A 21,031-nucleotide genomic window follows, 5' to 3' on the forward strand; every position below is an offset into this window, starting at 1 on the left:
TCCAGGGGGCAGTAGGAAATGTAAAGACTGCTCATTTTGGCAGTCTTTAGGCTGGTTAAGCCATAACACCCAAATGCATCTTAAAATCCTGATTCGAAAATTCTGGACTCTTCTGTAGGACAAGGTGGGAGAGGTGATGTAGTGGCCCATTTCTGGACCATAGTGACATTGAATTAAAAACTGACATACAGACTCTGAAATATCTGGGCCTCCAGAGTAGTGGAGTCCTTCTCATTTAGCCAGAGATATGAGAACAGTAAAAATAAGAAAGCAAAACTTTGAATATGAAAGGAAATTGCAGAAGTTACCTGAATAGTTGGATGGGGAATGAGTTATAATCCCTATGTAGGCTTAGGAATCTGTAGATCAAATTTTTTGGTTGGTCTGGTACAGAACGGCAGGCTATAGATAACTCCAGTTACATGGGTTGTCCAGCTGCAGATCTACTGATACCTTTGAGAGAATCACTTCAGCTGTTTTTGCACCAAATGAAATAAAGCACCAGATGTAAGAGGAGATGAAATCCCCATGCCATACACAATGCTCTTCCAAGGTTGCTAAATGCTGTTTTAGGTGAACCTTGCAAACCTCTGAGCAATACACGTGCTTTAAAATGTCTACACATTGAAGCAACTTCTCATATATATAGGACTTGATTTCTCGAGGAAGTTTACTTTGATGTGTAATCAATATATTTAAGGCTTATTTTAATCTGTACTTTTCTGCTGATCATTTTATCAGAATAAAGTTCCAGTTTTATGGAGAGTTATACAATTACTAATATGCTGGCAAGAACATAAAGATGCTGCAAAATCCTCTCTTAGCCAACTCAGTTCAAACAGTATAATGAAACAAAATTTCACTTATTTATCTAGAGTGACATTACATCAGATATTGTGGCTAAAGTGTTATGAAGTACAAAGGGAGGAATCTGTGGTAATAAAAAAAAAAAAGACTGTCTGACCACTGCTTTCATTTTGGGAATGTTTTTAATCTGTCATTGAGAACCAGCCAATGTGAGAAAAACAAGGGAAAGCTGGCAGATATAAACAACTTTATTCCATTAAAGATGGTGGTCTTATTTGAGGGATTTCATTGTTCTGTACTTGGAATGCTTTTTTAGAAGTGGCTTAAATGTATAAATCTTCAGGGATAGTCTTGCAAAAGCTGAAAATCTGATTTTTTCTTTAGAGAGTCTTGGAAAACATACATTTTTTTCTTCATTTTTTGTTCTCATTGAAAACTTCATATGATTCTTTTGTTTTCCCTTTAGCCCCTTTTCCCCAAGAAGAATTATGAATGCCTAACCAGCTGTGAATTCCTTAAGTACATCCTGTCTGTGAAGCAAGGGGACTGCCCAGCACCTGAGAAGGCCAGTGGTTTTGCAGCTGCCTGTGTTGAAAGCTGTGAAGCTGATAGTGAATGTTCTGGAGTGAAGAAATGCTGTTCCAATGGATGCGGTCATACGTGCCAAATTCCAAAAAATCTGTACAAAGGTAGAGATTATTAATATGTACACATACCGGGTTAATAACCTCAGGCCATCTTAAAGGCTCCTAGAAAACCAGTACTTTCACTTTGAAGGAGTTTGTAAGGATGGGAAGAAAAAGGAGAGACGTCTGTGGAAAGACAGAGAAAAGTGTTGCTCAAGTCTCTGAATTTTTTTCCCCTTGTGAAGCCCATGTCTGGAAATCTGTGGAATGTAAACATGTAGCTATTATGAATCATCTTAAGCAGAACAAACTTGCCAATTTAGGTGAAATCTCACTTAATTTGATGCAGATGAGAGAGAATGCAGCAGGAAAATATTTAATGATAGATAGTTCAAGTCACAGAATCACAGAATCACAGAATGTCAGGGGTTGGAAGGGACCTCAAAAGATCATCTAGTCCAGCCCCCCTGCCAGAGCAGGATCACCTACAGTAGGTCACACAGGAACGCATCCAGGCGAGTTTTGAATGTCTCCAGAGAAGGAGACTCCACAACCTCTCTGGGCAACCTGTGCCAGTGCTCCATCACCCTCACAGGAAAAAAGTTTTTCCTGATGTTTCTGTGGATCCTTCTGTGTTCCAGCTTGTATCCATTGCCCCTTGTCCTATCATTGGACATCACTGAAAAGAGCCTGACTCTGTCCTCCTGACACTCCCTCTTGACATATTTATAAACATTAATGAGGTCACCCCTCAGCCTCCTCTTCTCCAAGCTAAAGAGACCCAGCTCCTTCAGCCTTTCCTCACAAGGGAGATGTTCCACTCCCTTCAGCATCTTTGTGGCTCTGCGCTGGACTCTCTCAAGCAGTTCCCTGTCTCGAGCTGAGGGGCCCAGAACTGGACACAATATTCCAGATGTGGCCTCACCAGGGCAGAGTAGCGGGACAGAAGGACCTCTCTTGACCCCTACTAGCTACTCCTCTTCTAATACACCCCAGGAGGCCATTGGCCTTCTTGGCCACGGGAGCACATTGCTGGCTCATGGTCATCCTGCTGTCCACCAGAACCCCCAAGTTCCTTTCTCCTAGACTGCTCTCCATCCTATTAATCACAAATAATATTTATATTTATAAGCCAAGCAGGTAGGATTGTCAAATAGGCAGTGTAAGATAATCTGGTAGAAGAATACATCAGTGCTATATATTTAGCATTAGTGTTCTTAATGACCTAAGAAGAAGATAGTGAAAGATTATAATATTCACGTATCTACGTTAAGTCATTGTTTAAATCTAAGGCAATCTTAACCACAAACTTAAAATTGATTTGAGTCCTGAGATACCATGAAAAAAGGTTTTCCTTGACATCCATCAGCAAGAACATACAGACTAAGAAATTATTTGCTTGGACAAACTCCAGATTTTAATTTGCTGAAATTAAAAAAAGCTTTATAGATGAAAATATTCTGAAAATGTGCTCTTAATGCAGAACAGTGAGCATTTATAAAAGATATTTTCTTGTTCCACAAAGTTAAAATGTTTAGTTAGATATCCATTCTTTTTACTTCAGTGATAAAAATTAAATATTAATCAGTAATTCTTCTGATAGCATGGGATTTTTGTGGAAGGCCTAATCAGCAGAACTCTGAAGTAAGCTCCAGGCTTAGGTCAGAATCCAGACTTATTTCCATCTGTAAATGGGAAAAATGGTAAAATGTGTGAAGGAGATGGTGATTTTATGAAATTTACTTTAACTGAAATGTTGATGCATCTTTTTGAATGTCCCTAGTGATGAGAATGTATATCAGAAATAATGTGCTTTGACTTTTGTATCCTGTCTTCGAGTGTACAGGATGGACTATCAGGAAGCACTGTTTTATTTACTTATATAAATGGCAAAAATTTGATCTAGAAGTCATAGATGTTGCATAAGCGTAAACCCAATGAGGATAGTACTCAAAGTATAACAGCTGGAAACATTGTCATCGAGATTTCCAGTGCAGAAGGGAAATTCTCTTGCTTCCAAGATACTTCAGAGCATCCTCTTAAAAACTATAAGGAATTAATACACTCATAGGATGTTTTGGGTTGGAAGGGACCTTAATGATAATCTAGTTCCAACCCTCCTGCCATGGGCAGAGACACCTCCCACTAGACCAGGTTGCTCAAAGCCCCATCCAGCCTGGCCTTGGACACTTCCGGGTAGGGGACATGCATAACCTCTCTGGGCAACCTGTTATAGAGCAAAGATTCAGGCTGACAGCATGGAAAAGGGTTCATCTGGGAAGGAGGAGGAAGGGACAAAAGAAGGCATTTCTGCAGTGGATGCCAGTCAGGCTACCCTCCCCAGTGTTGCCTCTTCTTGTACACATCACCTTTCAGAATGGAAGTTATTAAAATGGATCACTCAGTTATTTCTTTCGTGTTCTTGAGACAAATGACCAGAGTGATAAAATGGCATTTGTATTGTATAATTCACGTGATCAGGCTCCATACCTCAACTACAAAGCATTCCAATAAATGTGACCGCTGGAAAAAGTAAAAACAAAACAAACAACCAAGCGAATGAAACAAGACTACATGCTTTTGGAGAGGACACAGGATATAACAGGATATGAAACACTGTATAACTGCACACTGGAAAATCTGCTACTGTTCAGCCTCATTACATAGGAACAGAACTAAACTTGTTTAAGATCTTATCACCTATCTGCAGGAGGTGCTTGCTTGTAAGAGTATATATGTCTTGCAGTAGAAGGGCAAGCCCAATACAGTACTGCCTTCTCAGCTGATGAATTTAGCTAATTAGCCTTTTCAACCTGTCTTTCTGCAACAAAGGACAAATAGCAGCAGAGCAGGGTTGCTGTTCATTTCCTCCAGGGGTAAATGACCTTCCTGTCACTAAAGAAGAGCAAACTCTGCAAGCGTGACTAAGATGTAGTGAATAAGTTTAGTACTTATTCTTATCATTTTGACAGCACTCACAGCTAGAAAATGAGATCAGATTGAATCTAAGAGTCTAGAGAAGTTCCTATAGTTTTAATGTTGATCAAGCTCTGGAGATGAGTTACAACAGCAGATATCACAGAATCACAGAATGTCAGAGGTTGGAAGGGACCTCAAAAGATCATTTAGTCCAGCCCCCCTGCCAGAGCAGGATCACCTACAGTAGGTCACACAGGAATGCGTCCAGGTGGGTTTTGAATGTCTCCAGAGAAGGAGACTCCACAACCTCCCTGGGCAGCCTGTGCCAGTGCTCTGTCACCCTCATAGTGAAAAAGTTTTTCCTAACATTTTTGTGGAACCTCTTATGCTCCACCTTGCACTCTTTGCCCCTTGTCCTATTATTGGACATCACTGAGAAGAGCCTGACTCTGTCCTCCTAACACTCCCCTTTGATATATTTATACACATTTATGAGGTCACCCCTCAGCTTCCTCTTCTCCAAGCTAAAGAGACCCAGCTCCTTCAGCCTTTCCTCACAAGGGAGATGTTCCACTCCCTTCAGCATCTGTGTGGCTCTGTGCTGGACTCTCTCAAGCAGTTCCCTGTCTCTCTTGAGCTGAGGGGCCCAGGACTGGACACAATATTCCAGATGTGGCCTCACCAGGGCAGAGTAGAGGGGCAGGAGGACCTCTCTCGACCTGCTATCCACCCCCCTTCTAATACACCCCAGGATGTCATTTGGCCTTCTTGGCCACGAGAGCATGTCGCTGGCTCATGGTCATCCTGCTGTCCACCAGAACCCCCAGGTTCCTTTTCCCTTATGCTGCTCTCTAGCAGGTCAGTCCCTAACCTGGACTGGTACATGGTGCAAAACTCTACACTTGCCCTTGTTGTATTTCATACAATTTCTCCCTGCCTGACTCTCCAGCCTGTCTAAGTCTCAATGAATGGCAGCACAACTGCCATACCTGTGTGGTTTGCTGTATTTACAAACTGGATTTGCCCTCTAGTATGGAGTGCTAAAGCAGAATCCTAAAAGAATATTAACATAAGTACGCTGCCACCAAAGTCATATATTGCAAATGTGATTAGATTAACGAAAGAAACCCAATTACTTGTTATCCATTTAATTGTATAGCCTGCATTTGCTATAATCTTCAAACAGTCCATTATCACATTTTTCTAATCTCTGTTGGAAGTATTACTAATCAGTTACACAGTCTTCACAGTTTTATTTCCCTTTACTGGAGATATCAAATAGTTTCTCCTACTCTTCTATCACCTACCTCATCCACTTCCTTTATGTCATCTCAGCTAGTGAAGGACTTCAGAAAGTGTCCCTACCTATTTTTTTTTCCTGTGTGGACATAATGATATAAATAATAGTAACTGCTGAAAGTAAATTTGGTACTTCAGAAATAGAAATAGGGACAATACCTCTGTTTAGAGATAAAACAGTTTAATAAATCAGAAGAGGAAGAGAAAAGCCATGTTCTGGTTCATTTTACTTAACATGCATATATGCATTTCATCACCTTTTTCCTGTACAGAAATAAGTGTTCTCTCAGATGTAGTGATACACCTACTTGTGTGAACTTTCAGGGACCTTTTTTTAGCGAAGATTTAAGGTTCATGCTGTCTAAGCCAGCCTAACTAGTGTTGTCTGAAATGTGTAAAGGAACAGTCCATATAGCAGACCAAACTGTAGATCAGGGCAAGGTAAATTGTGAAGAGAATATGACATTTAAAGGGTATGATGGTATCACAATATAGCTGGGGCTAGATGCTCACCCACAGTTTAAAGGTTCTTTTCATGCTTAAAGAAAAATATTGTTTTATTAAAAAAGTAGTGTACAGTTTAAAAAATGCACATCTCTGAGACACTGAACAACCATGTTTACAATTGTACTGATGCCGTGAGTGTGCCTTTACTGTCTCAAGCGCTTGCATGGAAATTTTCTTAATTCATGCGGAAATTACATCTAAAATACACGTTCTTATGATGGACCAGTGTTTATTTATTTTTCATGGCAAAGAGATACGTATGCTCTTTGAAAGACACCTTTAGAAACATTTTTCCTGAGCTCTGGTATTGAACACGGACAGCAATCAGTGATTTGAATTCTTCAGTTAAGCGCTGCCGACTTCAGAGGACTAATTTGTTCCAGCACGATGAAAGGGTTGACCATTTACATAATAAAAAGCACATTGAAGAATAATTGGATCTACACATCTGGATATTAAATTGATGGTGCTAGTTCTACAAAAGTATTTTAAAATGCACTTGTGCTGAGCTCTCGCTGTTTGTGCTGCTGCTCTCCATCTGCACACAATTACGTAACGGTGGAGAGGCTGAGATACTTGCAATCAAGTGAATCCAACTGCCCCTAATGCAAAGCAGATGGAAGTTTTCTTAACATGCAAATTGTAGGATTATTGTACATCATAATTAAAGAAGGATTTTCGAATGTGGAGATCCAAACTAACATATTCTATGATGTTCTTTATATTAGACTCACACTGCAGGCTGTTGAAGGATATCTAGAGTTAAAACTGCTGTGATAACCTCACGTTGATTTTAGGTTTCTTCAAGGGCTACAAGATCAATTTTTACTTTCTTGTAGCTAATTGTATGATCAGATTTAGAGGACCTCTTATAATATAAAAGCAGTTTGTTCACCTAAGGAAATAATTTACTGAATCAACACATACAGCTGGACTTATGTGGACACCCACTGAAATGACAAAATAACTAAAGTGCATACAATAACTTGCTAAGAACGTTTCTATGTCAGCATAGAAATCTTATTTATGGCATAACCTGAAGTGACAAAATGCTGTGCACTCAAATACATGAGTTCCTAAAGCCTGTCTAGAGAAATATATCTAACACTTGATTTGTTGATTTAATCAAAGAATGTCAAATTTGAAGAGTTGTTTTTTCCTTCAAGCTGCTGCAACTGTTTTCAAAAAAGTGGGTACCAGCAGTAGAAACAACAACAAACTCTGTCCTTCAGTATTACTGTTTAATAAGAAATTACTGTAAAATTTTAGGAAGACATCTTTGTCTCTGAAATGTAACAGTTGGACAATACACACTAGATACATGTATTCCAAGATGCCTTGGAATTACTTTTCCTGGATCTTTAAAGAAAAGTGGAGAGTGACACATCACACAATACAGGTACATATCAGTCAATAAGATCATGTTGCTATGGAGAAGGCAAACAACTTTCTTAAGTATATCAGACTAATGTAAGATGTATGAAATAATTCTGCTTCTGTAGTTTGCACTAGTAAGAGTTTGGACACAGCCTGTGTTCAGTTTTAGGCCTGGCTTTGGAGACGGGCTGGGAGCCAACAGGACAATTTCCAGAGACAATTGCAAGAATGACCAGAGGTCTAGAAGCACTAATTTAAGAGGAAAATGGAGTGCACTGTGCTTATTAGACTGAAGAAGAAAGCGTGATAGCAGTCTTGCGGTACATAAAAGACCCCTCCTTAGATGAAAGAAAGAATCTCTCTCCACAATCCATGAACAACATCATGGACAAGTGTTGAGTTTAAGATGCAGCAGAGGATACTGAACAAGGCAGTGAGAAAACATTCTCACTAAGATAGAGAAGCAGTGGAATGGATACTATGTAATGCCGTGAAAATTCTGTCATAAATTGTGTTTAAGGACCAGTTAGGTAAAAAAATGAACAACAAGTATAGCTGATTCTGCTAAGGATCAAAGGGATCTATCTCGGGGTTGTCAAAGCATATTTTGAAAGTGTTTTCTGTGAGCTCAGTTTCAGCTTATGACTTTCAGATCCTTTAGTTTTTATGTGAAATAAAGAAATAAATTTGAAGATTTTTTAAAAACAAGTTTTATTGTTAGCAGAAATAGGTTAGCTATGAGCACTTATGAAACTCTTATGCTCATCAGCAAATCCATCCCCCCCTTTTTAATTTCTGTCTGACCAACAATCTCCTTTTTTAAAATTACTTGTTTTATACAGCTTCATCTGCATATGCTTTAATTACATCTTGTAAATTACTCGCATGTTTTTGTCTGCACATTCCTATTACAGGTGTTCCACTGAAACCCCGGAAAGAATTAAAATTCATAGAACTTCAGTCTGGAGATTTGGAAGTGAAGTGGTCTTCAAAATTCAATATTTCCATCGAGCCCGTGATCTATGTTGTTCAGAGGAGGTGGAATCAAGGAATCCATCCAAGTGAGGATGATGCTACTAACTGGCAAACTGTGGCACAGGTCAGTTCTTTGTAAAGCAATACAGCTCCCTGGCTTCTAGACTGTGAACTAAAGGTCCTCTTTAGATCTGAGGAGAGTTAGATCACTTACAGATGGGGAAGCTTATGCAGAGGGATCTCTTTATAGGGTCTCTCACCAGTTCATGACAGAACTGCAAACAGAACCCAGATCTCCAAGGCATTACTTCACTGCTCAATGAGCTATTTTCTAGATTTACCCGGGAGAAATGAACTTCAGTATTTTCACTTCCAGTTTTTCAGTTGCAGAAACACCAAATCTGTTTGCGATGTATTAAAAATTACTTCATAAAAAAAACTGTGAATATTTCACTAAAGAAGTAAGTAATGGTTTCCTTGTCCCCGAAATAAAAAATTCTCAGAGGTTTATGTTTTCGAAATTGGTTTATTTTTTGGGTTTTCTCCCTATGCATAAAAATCTACAGAACTAGGTGGAGGATCGTTTTTCATAAGGCCAGTGAGTGCCACTTTTTTGTAAGCATATACTTATGAGCTATTCAGGTGAAAATTCCAAAGTCTCTGAAAGCCATAAATCTCTTGAAAATTATATAAGATACCAAAATCCATTGAAGGAAGCACATAAGATGCTCCTTTTGAGGTCAGTGGGACTCAATGCACAGTGTCCAAGGCATGGCTTGGATCTTATCAAAAAGATAAGGTGTACAGTTGGTGAAAGGCTATTTAATATTTAAAAATAAAGAGTGAAAAAAAAAAGGCTAAAACCTTTATTCTTTATAAAGTTGGTTTTTTTCAGATGTGACCCGTTTTGGAAAAGCCTATGATGTCATGCTCTTATCACTCAGTGCAATCCACACTGAAAATGCAAGATTCATGAGCAAATGTTTCTTAATGAGAAGCAGCCAAGAGAGCATAAATTTTCACTTAGTTCCTTCCCTATTTCAATCTGGTTTTTAACATGCTGACAGTCCACCTGGATGGCAGAATTCCAGTCGTTTATCTTAACTGCTTCACCCTCATCCCTGCTGACAAGAGAAGTAAAATGCTGATTTCGAAAAGACCTGCAAAATGTCATTATAGCTAGGAGAAAAGGAAAGAGAGAATAAATAGAACCATCCACGAAATAACCTAAGGATTTTAGATTCTGTCACAATCTCTGTTCATTCTCAGTTCCGATTATGTAGGAAAAAAAATATCATAAAATAATGTCAAGCTTGTGAAACTAAACATTCGGAAGTGAAGTTCTTAGCTTTGATGTGGTGTTACAGGGGACTGTCACTGTGTTAGAGTCTGGCTCAGAAAAAGTCACCTGCAGCAGAGCTTGACATGAAACGCTCCTTGTGCAATCTCAAGGGAACATGCACACCTCCAACCCCGATAAAGTTGCAGTGACTTTTTTATTATCTCTCAGCTGAGCTTCAGGTCTTCAGTCTGCGTTCTCCCTTGTCACAGGTTAGGGCTGGGCCGACCACTAAAACGTGGACAGACACTCACTAACCCCCTCTTAACAAATGGGAAGGAAAAGGGAATGAGGCAGAGAGACTTATGGGTTAGGAAAGAAAAAATAAACCAGCCTTAATGAAATAATAATGGAAATAATAGTGAAATGATAAAAATAAAGACCTATATACATAAGACATATGTATATAAGCCTGATATCAAACCTGACTCCCTGCCCCGATATCAATCACCACTGATGTTGCAGAACAGGAGGCACTGGGGAAGCCCCAGGCTCAGCAGCGGCGGCGGGGGCTGGATACAGGAGCTGGATTCGGGAACTCAGGATCCGGATCAAAAGCGGGAGGTCAGATGGAGTCCTCTCTGGACACCAGCCATTGCAGAAAATGGTTGAAACTCTCGTGACCACTCAATTTATGCTAAATATGACATATACGGAATGGAATACTCTCGTTGGTCACCTGTCCTGTCTATTACCCCCCCGAGGTGCAACCTTTTACTTCCTTGTGACCCCTCTTACTACCCGGCACCCCCAGCGTGGCACACAAGAGCCAGCAGTGGCCTTGGTCACTGCAGGAGTAAGTATCAGCAAGAGCCTTTCTGCATCCCAGTCCCAGGTAGTGACTGTAAACATCAGGTGTTATCACTGCCAGTAGCACACACTGTCTGCAAAAACATGCTGCTGACTTCAGAACGTGCAGCCTTTTAGAAGAGACTAAACTGGAAAGTGAAAATCACTGAACAGAACTGGGTTTCGTTTAGCCAAAACTAGGACATCAATATACAGCTAACAACCTCCTGCGTTTGCTACCAGGAAAATACCACGTAGCAAAAAACGAGCAAGATCTGAGTTGCTCCTCACTATTATCGTGCCATGTATACGTGCAAGACTGTAGAAGCCCAGCTCTTCTGTCTGGTGGATCCAGACTGCTAAGGTAGCACACTGCAGTGCGTTTTCTCATCCCAGAAACAGACCTCATGCCTGTTTCTGGAAGCATGTGCAGTAGGTGCCCCACAGCAGTGAAGCATATACGAACCTCTGCCTTGCAGTGAATGTACAGGAGAGAGCGTTTCAGAAACGTGTTCCTGAGCAAGAGTGATGAGAACCCTGACAGCTGCCTTTCCTGGGGCTCTGTTACACGTGGGCAGAAGGGGACGAGTTAATCACTGTGGCAGGAGAAGCCTCCTCCAACTGACATCTTTCTGAGAACTTTGCTGTCCCTTCTGCATCGCAAGAGATGCATGTTTGATTGTGCAATGGACGCCACCGGGAATGTCAGTTCAGAATAAGCTTCAGGATGCCTGACTGACTTTGTGAACTGCGTATATCTTATGGGATATACGGGCTGGGCACCCTTAAGGAGCAATCAGAATTTCTCTCTCTACAGACTAGTGTATCTTTATGGTGTTTGTAGTTTTAGACAACCCACCAGGCAGTCAGATTTGTTAAGTGTGGCTGCATGCAATAGAATATATTTTGCAGTATCAGCAACAAGGATGGATATCCAGTTTGACTGTAGTGGCTGTGTGTACAGCCTCCGGGCTTTTCTTGTCCATATAACTGAGACTTTTTCTTGTAGGATTTCAAAACATTGGGGTATGAGACCTAATTATAGGCAAAGGCTGCAAGGAGCTCAGCCATTTGGCTGAGAACTCCAGGGGCATCTCGGTGTGGGGGAGACGATGCTGGCTCGTTCGTTACTCTGCAACTTAAGCTAGAGAGCACGTAAATAGCAGCTGAAAATCAAATAGACTGTGGGTGAGGATCTGAATATCTCTTTTCCTATGCCCATATGTAGTGTAATTATGTATTATTTGCATCTTCTTATAAGAAATTTCATAATGTTTTATCAGAGTTCCTCATCCAATATTCTATTATTTTCTATCCAAGAAGAAATGGGGTTATAATTTTCAATAACTTTATTTAAAGTTATTTGCTTTTCAGAAGAACTTGCTACTTTCTGTTAACTTTACAGGAGCTAATTTGCAAGCAGTTTCTCAATGTCTCACAAAAGTGTTTATATATTATTGAAAAATTAATTTTGAAAAAGTTTGTTTCCATCGTATTGTGTCATCAGATTTTTTATTTTTTTTTAAGGAGGAAGGTTCAATCTATTAATATATTACTTATTTAGCCCTCTTAAAGAAAGCAAATATATTGAAAAGAATTTTGGGGTTTTTTTTCGCTTCAGTAAGAAGGAATTTTGTTAATTTTTTTACTGCACATTTTTTGGAAAACTTGACATAACTAACCATTTAACTAATTTCCATTGGTTAATGTAAAAACTATCGGAACTAAGATACTAGTTAGTCTAGTTAGCTATGATGCACAATGTCTTAAGTGGTTATTCCAAATTTCTTACAGTACTGTTTTTTAAGGTTTAGTCAGCTGAGCAGCACCTGCTGTATATCCTGTGAGAATACTGCATATCTTGTGAGTAGACTTGTCATTCTGTTTGGTGCTAATGCTTTCTAAAAATAATAGTAGTAGCATTTACATTAAAAACGTAGATATTTAAAAGTATTAATTAATGAAGTTAATCCAAATATGCCAGGTCACTTATTTTCAGTCAGAACATGCCCATGTTGTGTGACTGAATGTCAAGTGTGTGTGTGTGTGTGTGTGTATGTGTGTATACAAATATGCACACACAGATACATATGTACATGTACTGAGAGAACTGGGGCTGTTTAGTCTTGAAAGAAGGCAGCTGAGAGGGGATCTTATTAATGTATGTAAATATCTGAGGGGTGGGTGTCAAAAGGAAGGGGATAATCTCTTTTCAGTGGTCCCCAGCAATAGAACAAGAAATAATGGGTGTAAGCTAGAACATAGGAGGAGAAACTTCTTTACTGTGAGGGTGACAGAACCCTGGCACAGGCTGCTCAGGGAGGTTGTGGCGCCTCCTTCTCTGGAGACATTCAAAACTCGCCTGGACGCGTTCCTGTGTGACCTACTGTAGGTGACCCTGCTCTGGCAGGGGGGCTGGACTAGATGATCTCTAGAGGTCCCTTCCAGCCCCTGACATTCTGTGGTTCTGTGATTCTATGCAGTGAGACAGTAAGGAAGTTTACTTACTAGTTTATTCCTTTATTAAAACAAATGAGGGGCAGTACTTGCTGCTAGCTTGATTGTGACAGACCTTAGTGTTTCACCTTGGAATTGTTTATAAAGAGGGAGTTTCAGACACACCTCCTGCATGCCCATTGAGTTTAACAGGAGCTTTGCTAACAAAATGAATGATGGAAATAATAGGCCCAAGGCATGTTCATAAATTAAAATTATTTTGCTGATATGGATTGACAGATTATTTGATTTTACAGTATTTCATGATTGCCATGGAAGACTGTCACAACTAAAATCCTTTCATTTATTGAATCATAGCAGAATAGCTGAGCCCATGCAAATGACAAGCAAGATTTCTTAGCTGAGGAGTTTGGGGTCAAGTCTATTCAGATTATGCTTACCTTGTAAATAAATTCAGCAAAATCTGTTTTTGAAAACCCACAGTGTTGTAACTCATTAATTACGATTAGGTATTGATCCTGATCCTAATTTCAGTTGCAGCAAAAGCCTGAATGTATTCTTGTGGGATTTTTTGTGTTGATATACTGATAGTTCACTGTCATGTCTTATCTGTCGATTCTTGAATATGTGGGCTTGCAAGCTGGAAAAAATAGGACATTTGAGTGCTCCGTAAAGTGAAAATAGTAGTAAAAGTTGATCCAGGTAGGTTTTTTCTTCCCTAGGGGAATCCCTTAGTAGGATGAAATAATTCACTCTACAGGTAGCATAAAAGCTGAGAAAGGGAAGGAAGGTGAGGCAGACAATTAAAGTCTCGGGACTGCTACCTCTTTTTAAGCTAAAAAGACAAATATGTTGATCTGAATGGAGAAGGACTCTAGCAGCAATATGAGGGGCTCGAAGTCTGCAACACTTACCGGTCTGAGAGCAGTTAATAGCGCAGTTTAGAAAGACTGTCTTTCCTTCACATGCACACACAAACAAGATATCTGTACCTCTAAATTTTACTTGGCACCAAATTAAGAGACTAAGTGTGAAAATACCATTACTGGAGAGATGAAACAACTTGCTCAAGTTCTGGCTGAGTTAGATCAGTAGCTGCTACCTTCTTACACAGCTTCAAAAGGGACCAAAAGCAGAAATTATGCTGTGACTTTTTTGGTGTCATTGAAAGTAATATTGGATCCTATACAGGAAAGGTGGATTTTCAAGTTATAGAAAATGCAGTTTGGAAAAATAAATTACTATTATTACATTTTTAATTAACTCACACATTTTTTTCAGCAAGGGTAATTAGTAATGCTTGTATAGTATATTTAGACAAACAGAGGACATTTGGTTCAGGTTCATATGTTATTTTGATTAAAGAATTGAATTAAATTAAAATGCAGTAAACTTGACATCCTAAAAAAAACTTGAAAACTGGAAAATTTAGAGGTAATTGCAGAAGTAAAATCCTTAACAAATAGATGAGTTTCTGATAAATTCTACAAAAATGTCTTCTGTACTTGGCAGTGAATCAGCCGTTACCATGAGGCTGCATTCATTCTGGTGTTTGAATTTTAGGAAAAATGAGAAACAGTCCAGAATCTTAGCTCTTTAAGTTTAAAGGGGGGAAAAATACAGAGGAAAGCAGAGCTCAGAATAAAATGACGTTAAGCACCTCCTACTGAAAGGATTCAGAGTAAGATCATGTTAAGCACCTCCTACTGAAAGGGTTTAGAGTGCATCTATGCTTATGCTGTATTTCAGCAGTTAAGGCACTCCCCACAGAAGTTGAAAATTGAACTCATGACACTGGCAGGCTCCGTGGGTGTTGCTGGAGAAACGGTCATCTCCTATGACCTGAGAAAAGTCTGCAGGGAAGAGTTAAGGCTGTGTGTCTTTTTGACATAAATGCCAGCGATCTGAAGAAGGCTTACATTCATTACCTGAGGGTTTTGTGTTTCCTATGAACCAGAAAAGGCGGCTTCTCACAGCGCTGGATTTCATGAAGCCATTTTGGACCCCTAATTCTCTGTGAATTGAGAACTGGAGAAATCAGTCCAGTGACCTGGGGCAATGAGTTCCTTGAAATGTCAACACCTAAACAGCTAGACCCTATATGTTGCTGACGGTTGTGTTAACTGAAAAACTGATTTTGTGAATGTAACACTTCATCAGTTTTCTGAAGGTTTCTTTTTCCAGAAGAGGCCTGTGATGCGCTGTGAAATTGGGTGGTTATGTGGTTTTGTTCACAGCTGTAAATGCTTTGCAGTGCAGAATCGTGCTTGCCATCGGGTAAGGTGGTTGCACCCAGCCTGCAGACACGGCTGTTGCGTGGGAGATGGTAGCACAAGTAGCCATGTCAGAACAACAAGTGTAAGCATGACATTTTCCTCACCAGACTACGGACGAACGGGTTCGGCTGCCAGACATCCGAGCGAGCAGGTGGTACCAGTTCCGCGTGGCAGCTGTCAACGTGCACGGGACGAGAGGCTTCACAGCACCCAGCAAGCACTTTCGATCCTCGAAAGGTTAGTTTTTGTTTGTTACATGGGGTGCTCACCTTCCATTCACTCATGCATGGAGCACAACCTCATCTGCCTACTTTTGTGGCAGAACGTTTTTAACAGGTGGATTTTTTTGGGTAGTTTTGTCACCAACTTTAGAAATAGCGCAAGACTCGTTTGAAATTGGCAAAGGAATTGAAGGTTAAAGATGTCATTATTCTTTTATCTGTAAGAGATCTCAACCTGCTTTTAAACATTTAAAACAAACCTACTTTTAAACATTTCCCACATGGTTGGTATCAAACAACGTGACACTGGCAATAAAACTGGGATTTCAATGTGTGACGAAAGAACTGGGGTTTCAATGTGTTATTTTGAGAGATTTCTCTTATTTTTCTTTTTAGCCACGAGAAAGATGTTGCTGCCATATGTTTAGGAGAGAATTGAAATATTTTATTGCCTAAGTCTAAATAATTGTAGCAGTATTGTGTGCTTTCTTAAGTTCCCCCTTGCTAGCAGTAGTTGTAAGGGCTTAAGAATAAAAAAAGGTATAAATGCTAAGCAGCAAGTTTCTGTTCATTAGAAAGACAGACCAGACAACCCATAAAGTATTGTAGGAATTTTTTTTGCTGTTTCTGGTTTTGCAAAGGTTTGGATAATAAAACAACTTTGAAAATCACCTCTGTACAAGTAAATTGTACTTGGGGGTAGGGGAGGCAGAAAAAGATCTCCTGTGAAGTTGCTGGTATTGTCTCTGGTGTGCCTTTGACCCACACGAAAATTTCCCTGGATGACTCTCAGGTATAGTACAGGAATAGCACAGGCCAGAAGCTATTCCTGACAGACAGATGGTCTGGATGTGATCAACCTCTCTTAAAAGCAGTCACTAATGTGGGCATAACCAGACTGTGCTAGTTGCCAAAGAAGGAGATCTAGCACTCTTCACTCTGCTAATAGAAGTAGTTTCTAGTAGAAAGACTTATCTTTGTTTTAATTGTGACAGAATCTTTACACTGGCGTAGTGCCCTCATTTTCCCCCCTTTCTGCAGACAGACTTACCTTGCAGTACCAGGAGTTGCCACCTATGGATGGGTTCCCATGATAGCTTTTAGCTTGATGTTTGGCTGTAGTTAGTCCTAGAAAAAAATCTAATTGTAGATGCCATTATAGAGGCATGCAAGTGCTTTTGCTGGTATTAATGGTTTAACTAGGCTTAATAATTTTTTGGTACTATAGCCTCATTTTTGGTGGAAAAGTTGCCTGGCCTAGCTATCCCATTACTGCTGTGACCACAAACTTTTTCAAGTGTAAAATAGATATTATTTTAGGAATTTATTATACTTTAGTAGCATACTATTTCAGTCACATAAAAAATACAGTTCCTTCAAGCTGTATTCAGTTTATTGCAAGGACTCAGCAGCCGTAGCTTTTCTTCATGAGGGAGCAGCACTTCAGCAGATGCAGCACTTTGTTGCAGAATCTGGCACCAACTTTCTTTTAAACTGAGATAATTGTCAGTTATTTCACTGAGTTCATAAAGATTTTCCATCTATTCTGCTTGGAACCACTATAACTGCAATTACATAAAGGTACATCGTGATAACACTGAGGTTTTGGCTTAAGCATGACATTTTGAGGCAGGATTTGTATTACCTTCCAAAAAAATTAATCCTCTACTGAATGTGCTAGCCACAGGAGTATATTATTCAAACTACTTACATTGGTAATGAATATAAGAACATCCATGGTAAGTCATACTGAAGGGTGCTTTAGCCCAGTATCTGACCTCAGCCAAAAGTGAATTTTTGGAGAACAGCTTTAGAGCAGGAGCACATAGGGATGTTTCTCCAGAATAGCCTCCCAGCTGGCAGTAGTTTGTGTTTCAGGAGCTTGTGGTTTTGAAATAATTACATATTAGCTACCGGAGCCCTTTTTCTGTGATCTTTGCAGCTACCTCTTGCAGCACTTGCTCCCCTTGAGTGCTGCTTATGGCTGTCTGTGGGTGGTGGGGAGCACTTTTTGTTACACGGGTGGCAGGAGGCAGTACTACCACTGCATGATCTTACCTAATAAACCAAAATAAAGGGATCTTGATAGTGGCAGGAGGTATGTAGTGAGTGTTCTTCAAAAGACTTTTATAACCTTCGAAATAACAATTTTCAAACCTCAACACCAGCCCTTGGCAGTGAATCATGAATTGCCAGACAAATGGCAAGCAGTTCAGTTAGCGATCAGCTCTGTAGCCAAAATCACTCTGCTCTGGCAGCTCATTTGACTGTTTTAGAGGCTTTGGCATTGTCAGTGGTCATTGTAAAGATACTATGTTTGCGTGATTAAACGTGTAGAAGTGCAAGGCGGCACAGCTGAGGACGCTGCTGGGTGGTGGCTGTCTGGAATAGCACTCGGAAGCTTCATCGATACCTCTTAGCCTCCATGGTCCCAAGTAGAGCTTATAGCTGTAACAGTTACAGTGTCTTATAGATGTTTAATTACTACTTTGGAGCTCAGTTGGAAGTGGCAGCCCCTGCCTGGCAGAAAGGCAAAAAACTGCTGCTCAGATGAGCCTAGTTTTTTGAGTGCCAGCATCTACTGGCCCCTGCTGAGCTCCTACAGGCACATTTAACCTCCAGTTTGGAAAAGGAAAGCGGATTTTGGCACATCACCTTTGCTGACTGTCTGTGCTACATTTATGTGAAGCGTGGACAGAAACTCACATTAATTCTTGTACTGTTTCAATTCACGCTGTTGTGCCAACACCAAGACCAGATTATTATCTTCATCAAACTTAACCAACATTTTCTTCAAAAAGAAACTCTTTGATCAGGAAATATGACAGCAATTCCTAAGACAGTTTCTCACACAAGATGCTGAACTTTTACCAACTGCTCATATGTTATAATGAATAGCGAATTATTTGGGTTTGCTTTTGCTTTAAAGGAGGACAAATGTGATATATAATCTGGGTCTAAGGAGGAGTACGGCACCACGAAGTCTCCATCACTAAATATTTTAAGCTATTAAAAAGAATATTCAAAAACATCGATGCTATAATTACTTGGAGAGAATGGGGATTTTTTTCGGTCTGGTTACCACAGTACTGTTTTGTACTATTTACTGTTTTTTGGAAATGCAAAAAACGTGATCTTTAAGTAGACACAGCAAAGTAAGGCTTTGTTTTATTTCGAATAAAGTCATCTTCTGAAGCGTGTAATTTCAATTAACTTTTCTATTATCCACATTAATTTAATTTCCAATGAAAAAAAGGTAAAACGAGGAAAACAAGAGTATTTCGGCAAGTATGTCAGGTTACCATTTTCCATCTAATTGTGTTCTGAAGTTTTCTCTACTGCAACTTTTGATGCTTTTATACTGTAAACATTTGTGGGGAAGGTTTCTTAGCTGCTTTACACTGTTTCATGTGTTCATTTATGGCATCAGTCTGGAAATAATAAAGTGACACATCTGAGATAATTTATTAAATATTCAGAGCTTAAGGAGAGAAAGGGTTTGTTTGCTGTTAGTTTCTGATTTATAAACGAAATTTAGGGTTTGCATGGACTTGCTGGTATGGCCCTTCATAGGGAATGAAGTGATGCTTCATTTGCCAAAAAGTGATTCCAGAATTACAAGAAACACGGATTAGGCTGTACCTATCTATCTGGAGCAGAGTGGATAAAAGGTGAAATGAATTCTGCACCCAGGAGAGTGAGTTCTTTCCTAGAAATAGAACTCTGCAAGTGGATTTTCAGATTGATACCGTCAGCTAAAATTGATCAAAACTTACTGCTTATTTTGACAGTGGTTTCCACTTCTCTTTTCAGGGTTTTTAAATTGTGTGTGCTTTCCTTTTCATCTTCAACTGAGTGGCATCAGTTTGCAATAACAGCATTAAATAAAGCTAAACAAATGTCTGGCGGAACATTTTTGATCCCCAAAGGTACAAATGTATTTCTCTTCATATTTTGACTGGCGCTTTCCAAGCTGCTTCATTTTCTCTGGAAGCAGGAGAGGAGTGTTCCTCCCTCCAGTAAAATGAGTCTCCTCAGATGAAAACCTGCCTGTGCTTTTCTCTCATTAAACGGGCACTGGATAGCCTAACTCAACTGGTCAGAATCTGCCTGGCTCTAGTAATAAAACTTTTAATTTGTTGCATTTGGGTAAGAGTTTTTAGGCTATTTTTTTCCTAGCTTTTTATGATTTATAAAGAGAATGGACTCTTATTAACAGAGACTGCTGTTAACTAAAGGGATCAGTATAAGGCATTTCCATATAATGTGTTATCTCACTAGTCTGTTAGGTACTGTGCCATTTTCAAAGACAAAAACAGGCTGTAAGATGAACACAATGAGCCCACACCATCCGATCCTTCTTCCTCTGCTAAAGGTTTTTATCTTTGTCACGAAGGCAGTTGCTAGCACACACAGGACAAATTGTCAAGCAAAAGGAAGCAGACAACATTGTTTTCACAGCACATAAGTACCATGCTGGATGTGATTTCATGCATACATAACTGAGTGTTAGTAAAACCAGAACAGACACCCACTCCTAGCAATAAAATTCTTTGTGTTGCTCCTTTGGGACCAATGATTTTTTTATACTGTTGCGCAGCTGGTTTATGTGTGCCATTTCCATTGGGCAAAGCCAGTCATCCTGCTTATGCCTTGGAATTGTTTAATAGTTGGAAACTTGTCTGTGGATCAGCTTCAGCATATTTTTAGAGCTGGAAGGTCTAATGTTTAAAGATATTTTAAGTCAGAAAAAAAAAAAGCCCTATAAAAAGGGTTTAAATTAGAATCAAACTTGCTATCACTTTTACAGCTGAGAATGAGAATTCTGGTTCCAATGTCATTATTTTCTTCTCTGATATATATTCCAAATCATTTGCTGTTTTCGTTACAGTTGCCACATTTAAAGTGAAAAGTGGATGTATTGCAGCAGTGTAGGATGTGATTCTTGTGTACAGCTTGCCCATACTGTTTTGTTAAGGTTGGAAAATGCTTCCAGATCCTATTAGTTGAAAGAATTTTATAAAATATATATTGTCTATCACTATTTTTACAAATATGAGTGTGGGGAGTTGTGCATTTTGAAATGGTGGTGATGTGAAGGGTTTTTTCCTATTTTATTTGCAGCAAGGAATCCTCTCTTTTGCAGGCTGGAGATGGAGTTTTGCTTGTGATGTCTAAGTAGCCAGCAAGACAAGAATTTAAGTCCTTTGGGTATACTCAAGCCAGATACAATACAGACAAATGCAGTATTTACTTCATGTGCTGGAACAGCAGCTTGACCTAATGAAGCTATCATTTCTAGCAGCGAGAAGTGATTTACTTGTCAGGCTGCTGAGACCAGAATTTTTTCAGATTTGAGGACAGCTGTCTGTGCCAAATTCTAGTGTATATGTAATGACTTTTATTTTATTTGAGTTGTAGTATAAACTGCAAAGGAAA

The 21,031-nt window shown here is 39.5% G+C and overlaps 1 protein-coding gene across 1 annotated transcript in view; it reads left to right on the forward strand.

Moving 5' to 3' along the window:
• KAL1 (Kallmann syndrome 1 sequence) overlaps window positions 1–21,031 on the forward strand; it is a 120,467-nt gene that overhangs the window by 59,723 nt on the left and 39,713 nt on the right. Inside the window, exons 5-7 of the mRNA XM_009871217.1 lie at window positions 1,274–1,496; window positions 8,450–8,634; window positions 15,479–15,608. Of these exons, the coding sequence (XP_009869519.1) occupies window positions 1,274–1,496; window positions 8,450–8,634; window positions 15,479–15,608 (538 nt within the window). The remainder of the gene's footprint in view (window positions 1–1,273; window positions 1,497–8,449; window positions 8,635–15,478; window positions 15,609–21,031) is intronic.

The sequence above is a fragment of the Apaloderma vittatum genome, unplaced genomic scaffold (genome assembly GCF_000703405.1).
Source record: "Apaloderma vittatum isolate BGI_N311 unplaced genomic scaffold, ASM70340v1 scaffold646, whole genome shotgun sequence".
In the NCBI taxonomy this organism is placed as follows: Eukaryota; Metazoa; Chordata; class Aves; order Trogoniformes; family Trogonidae; genus Apaloderma; species Apaloderma vittatum.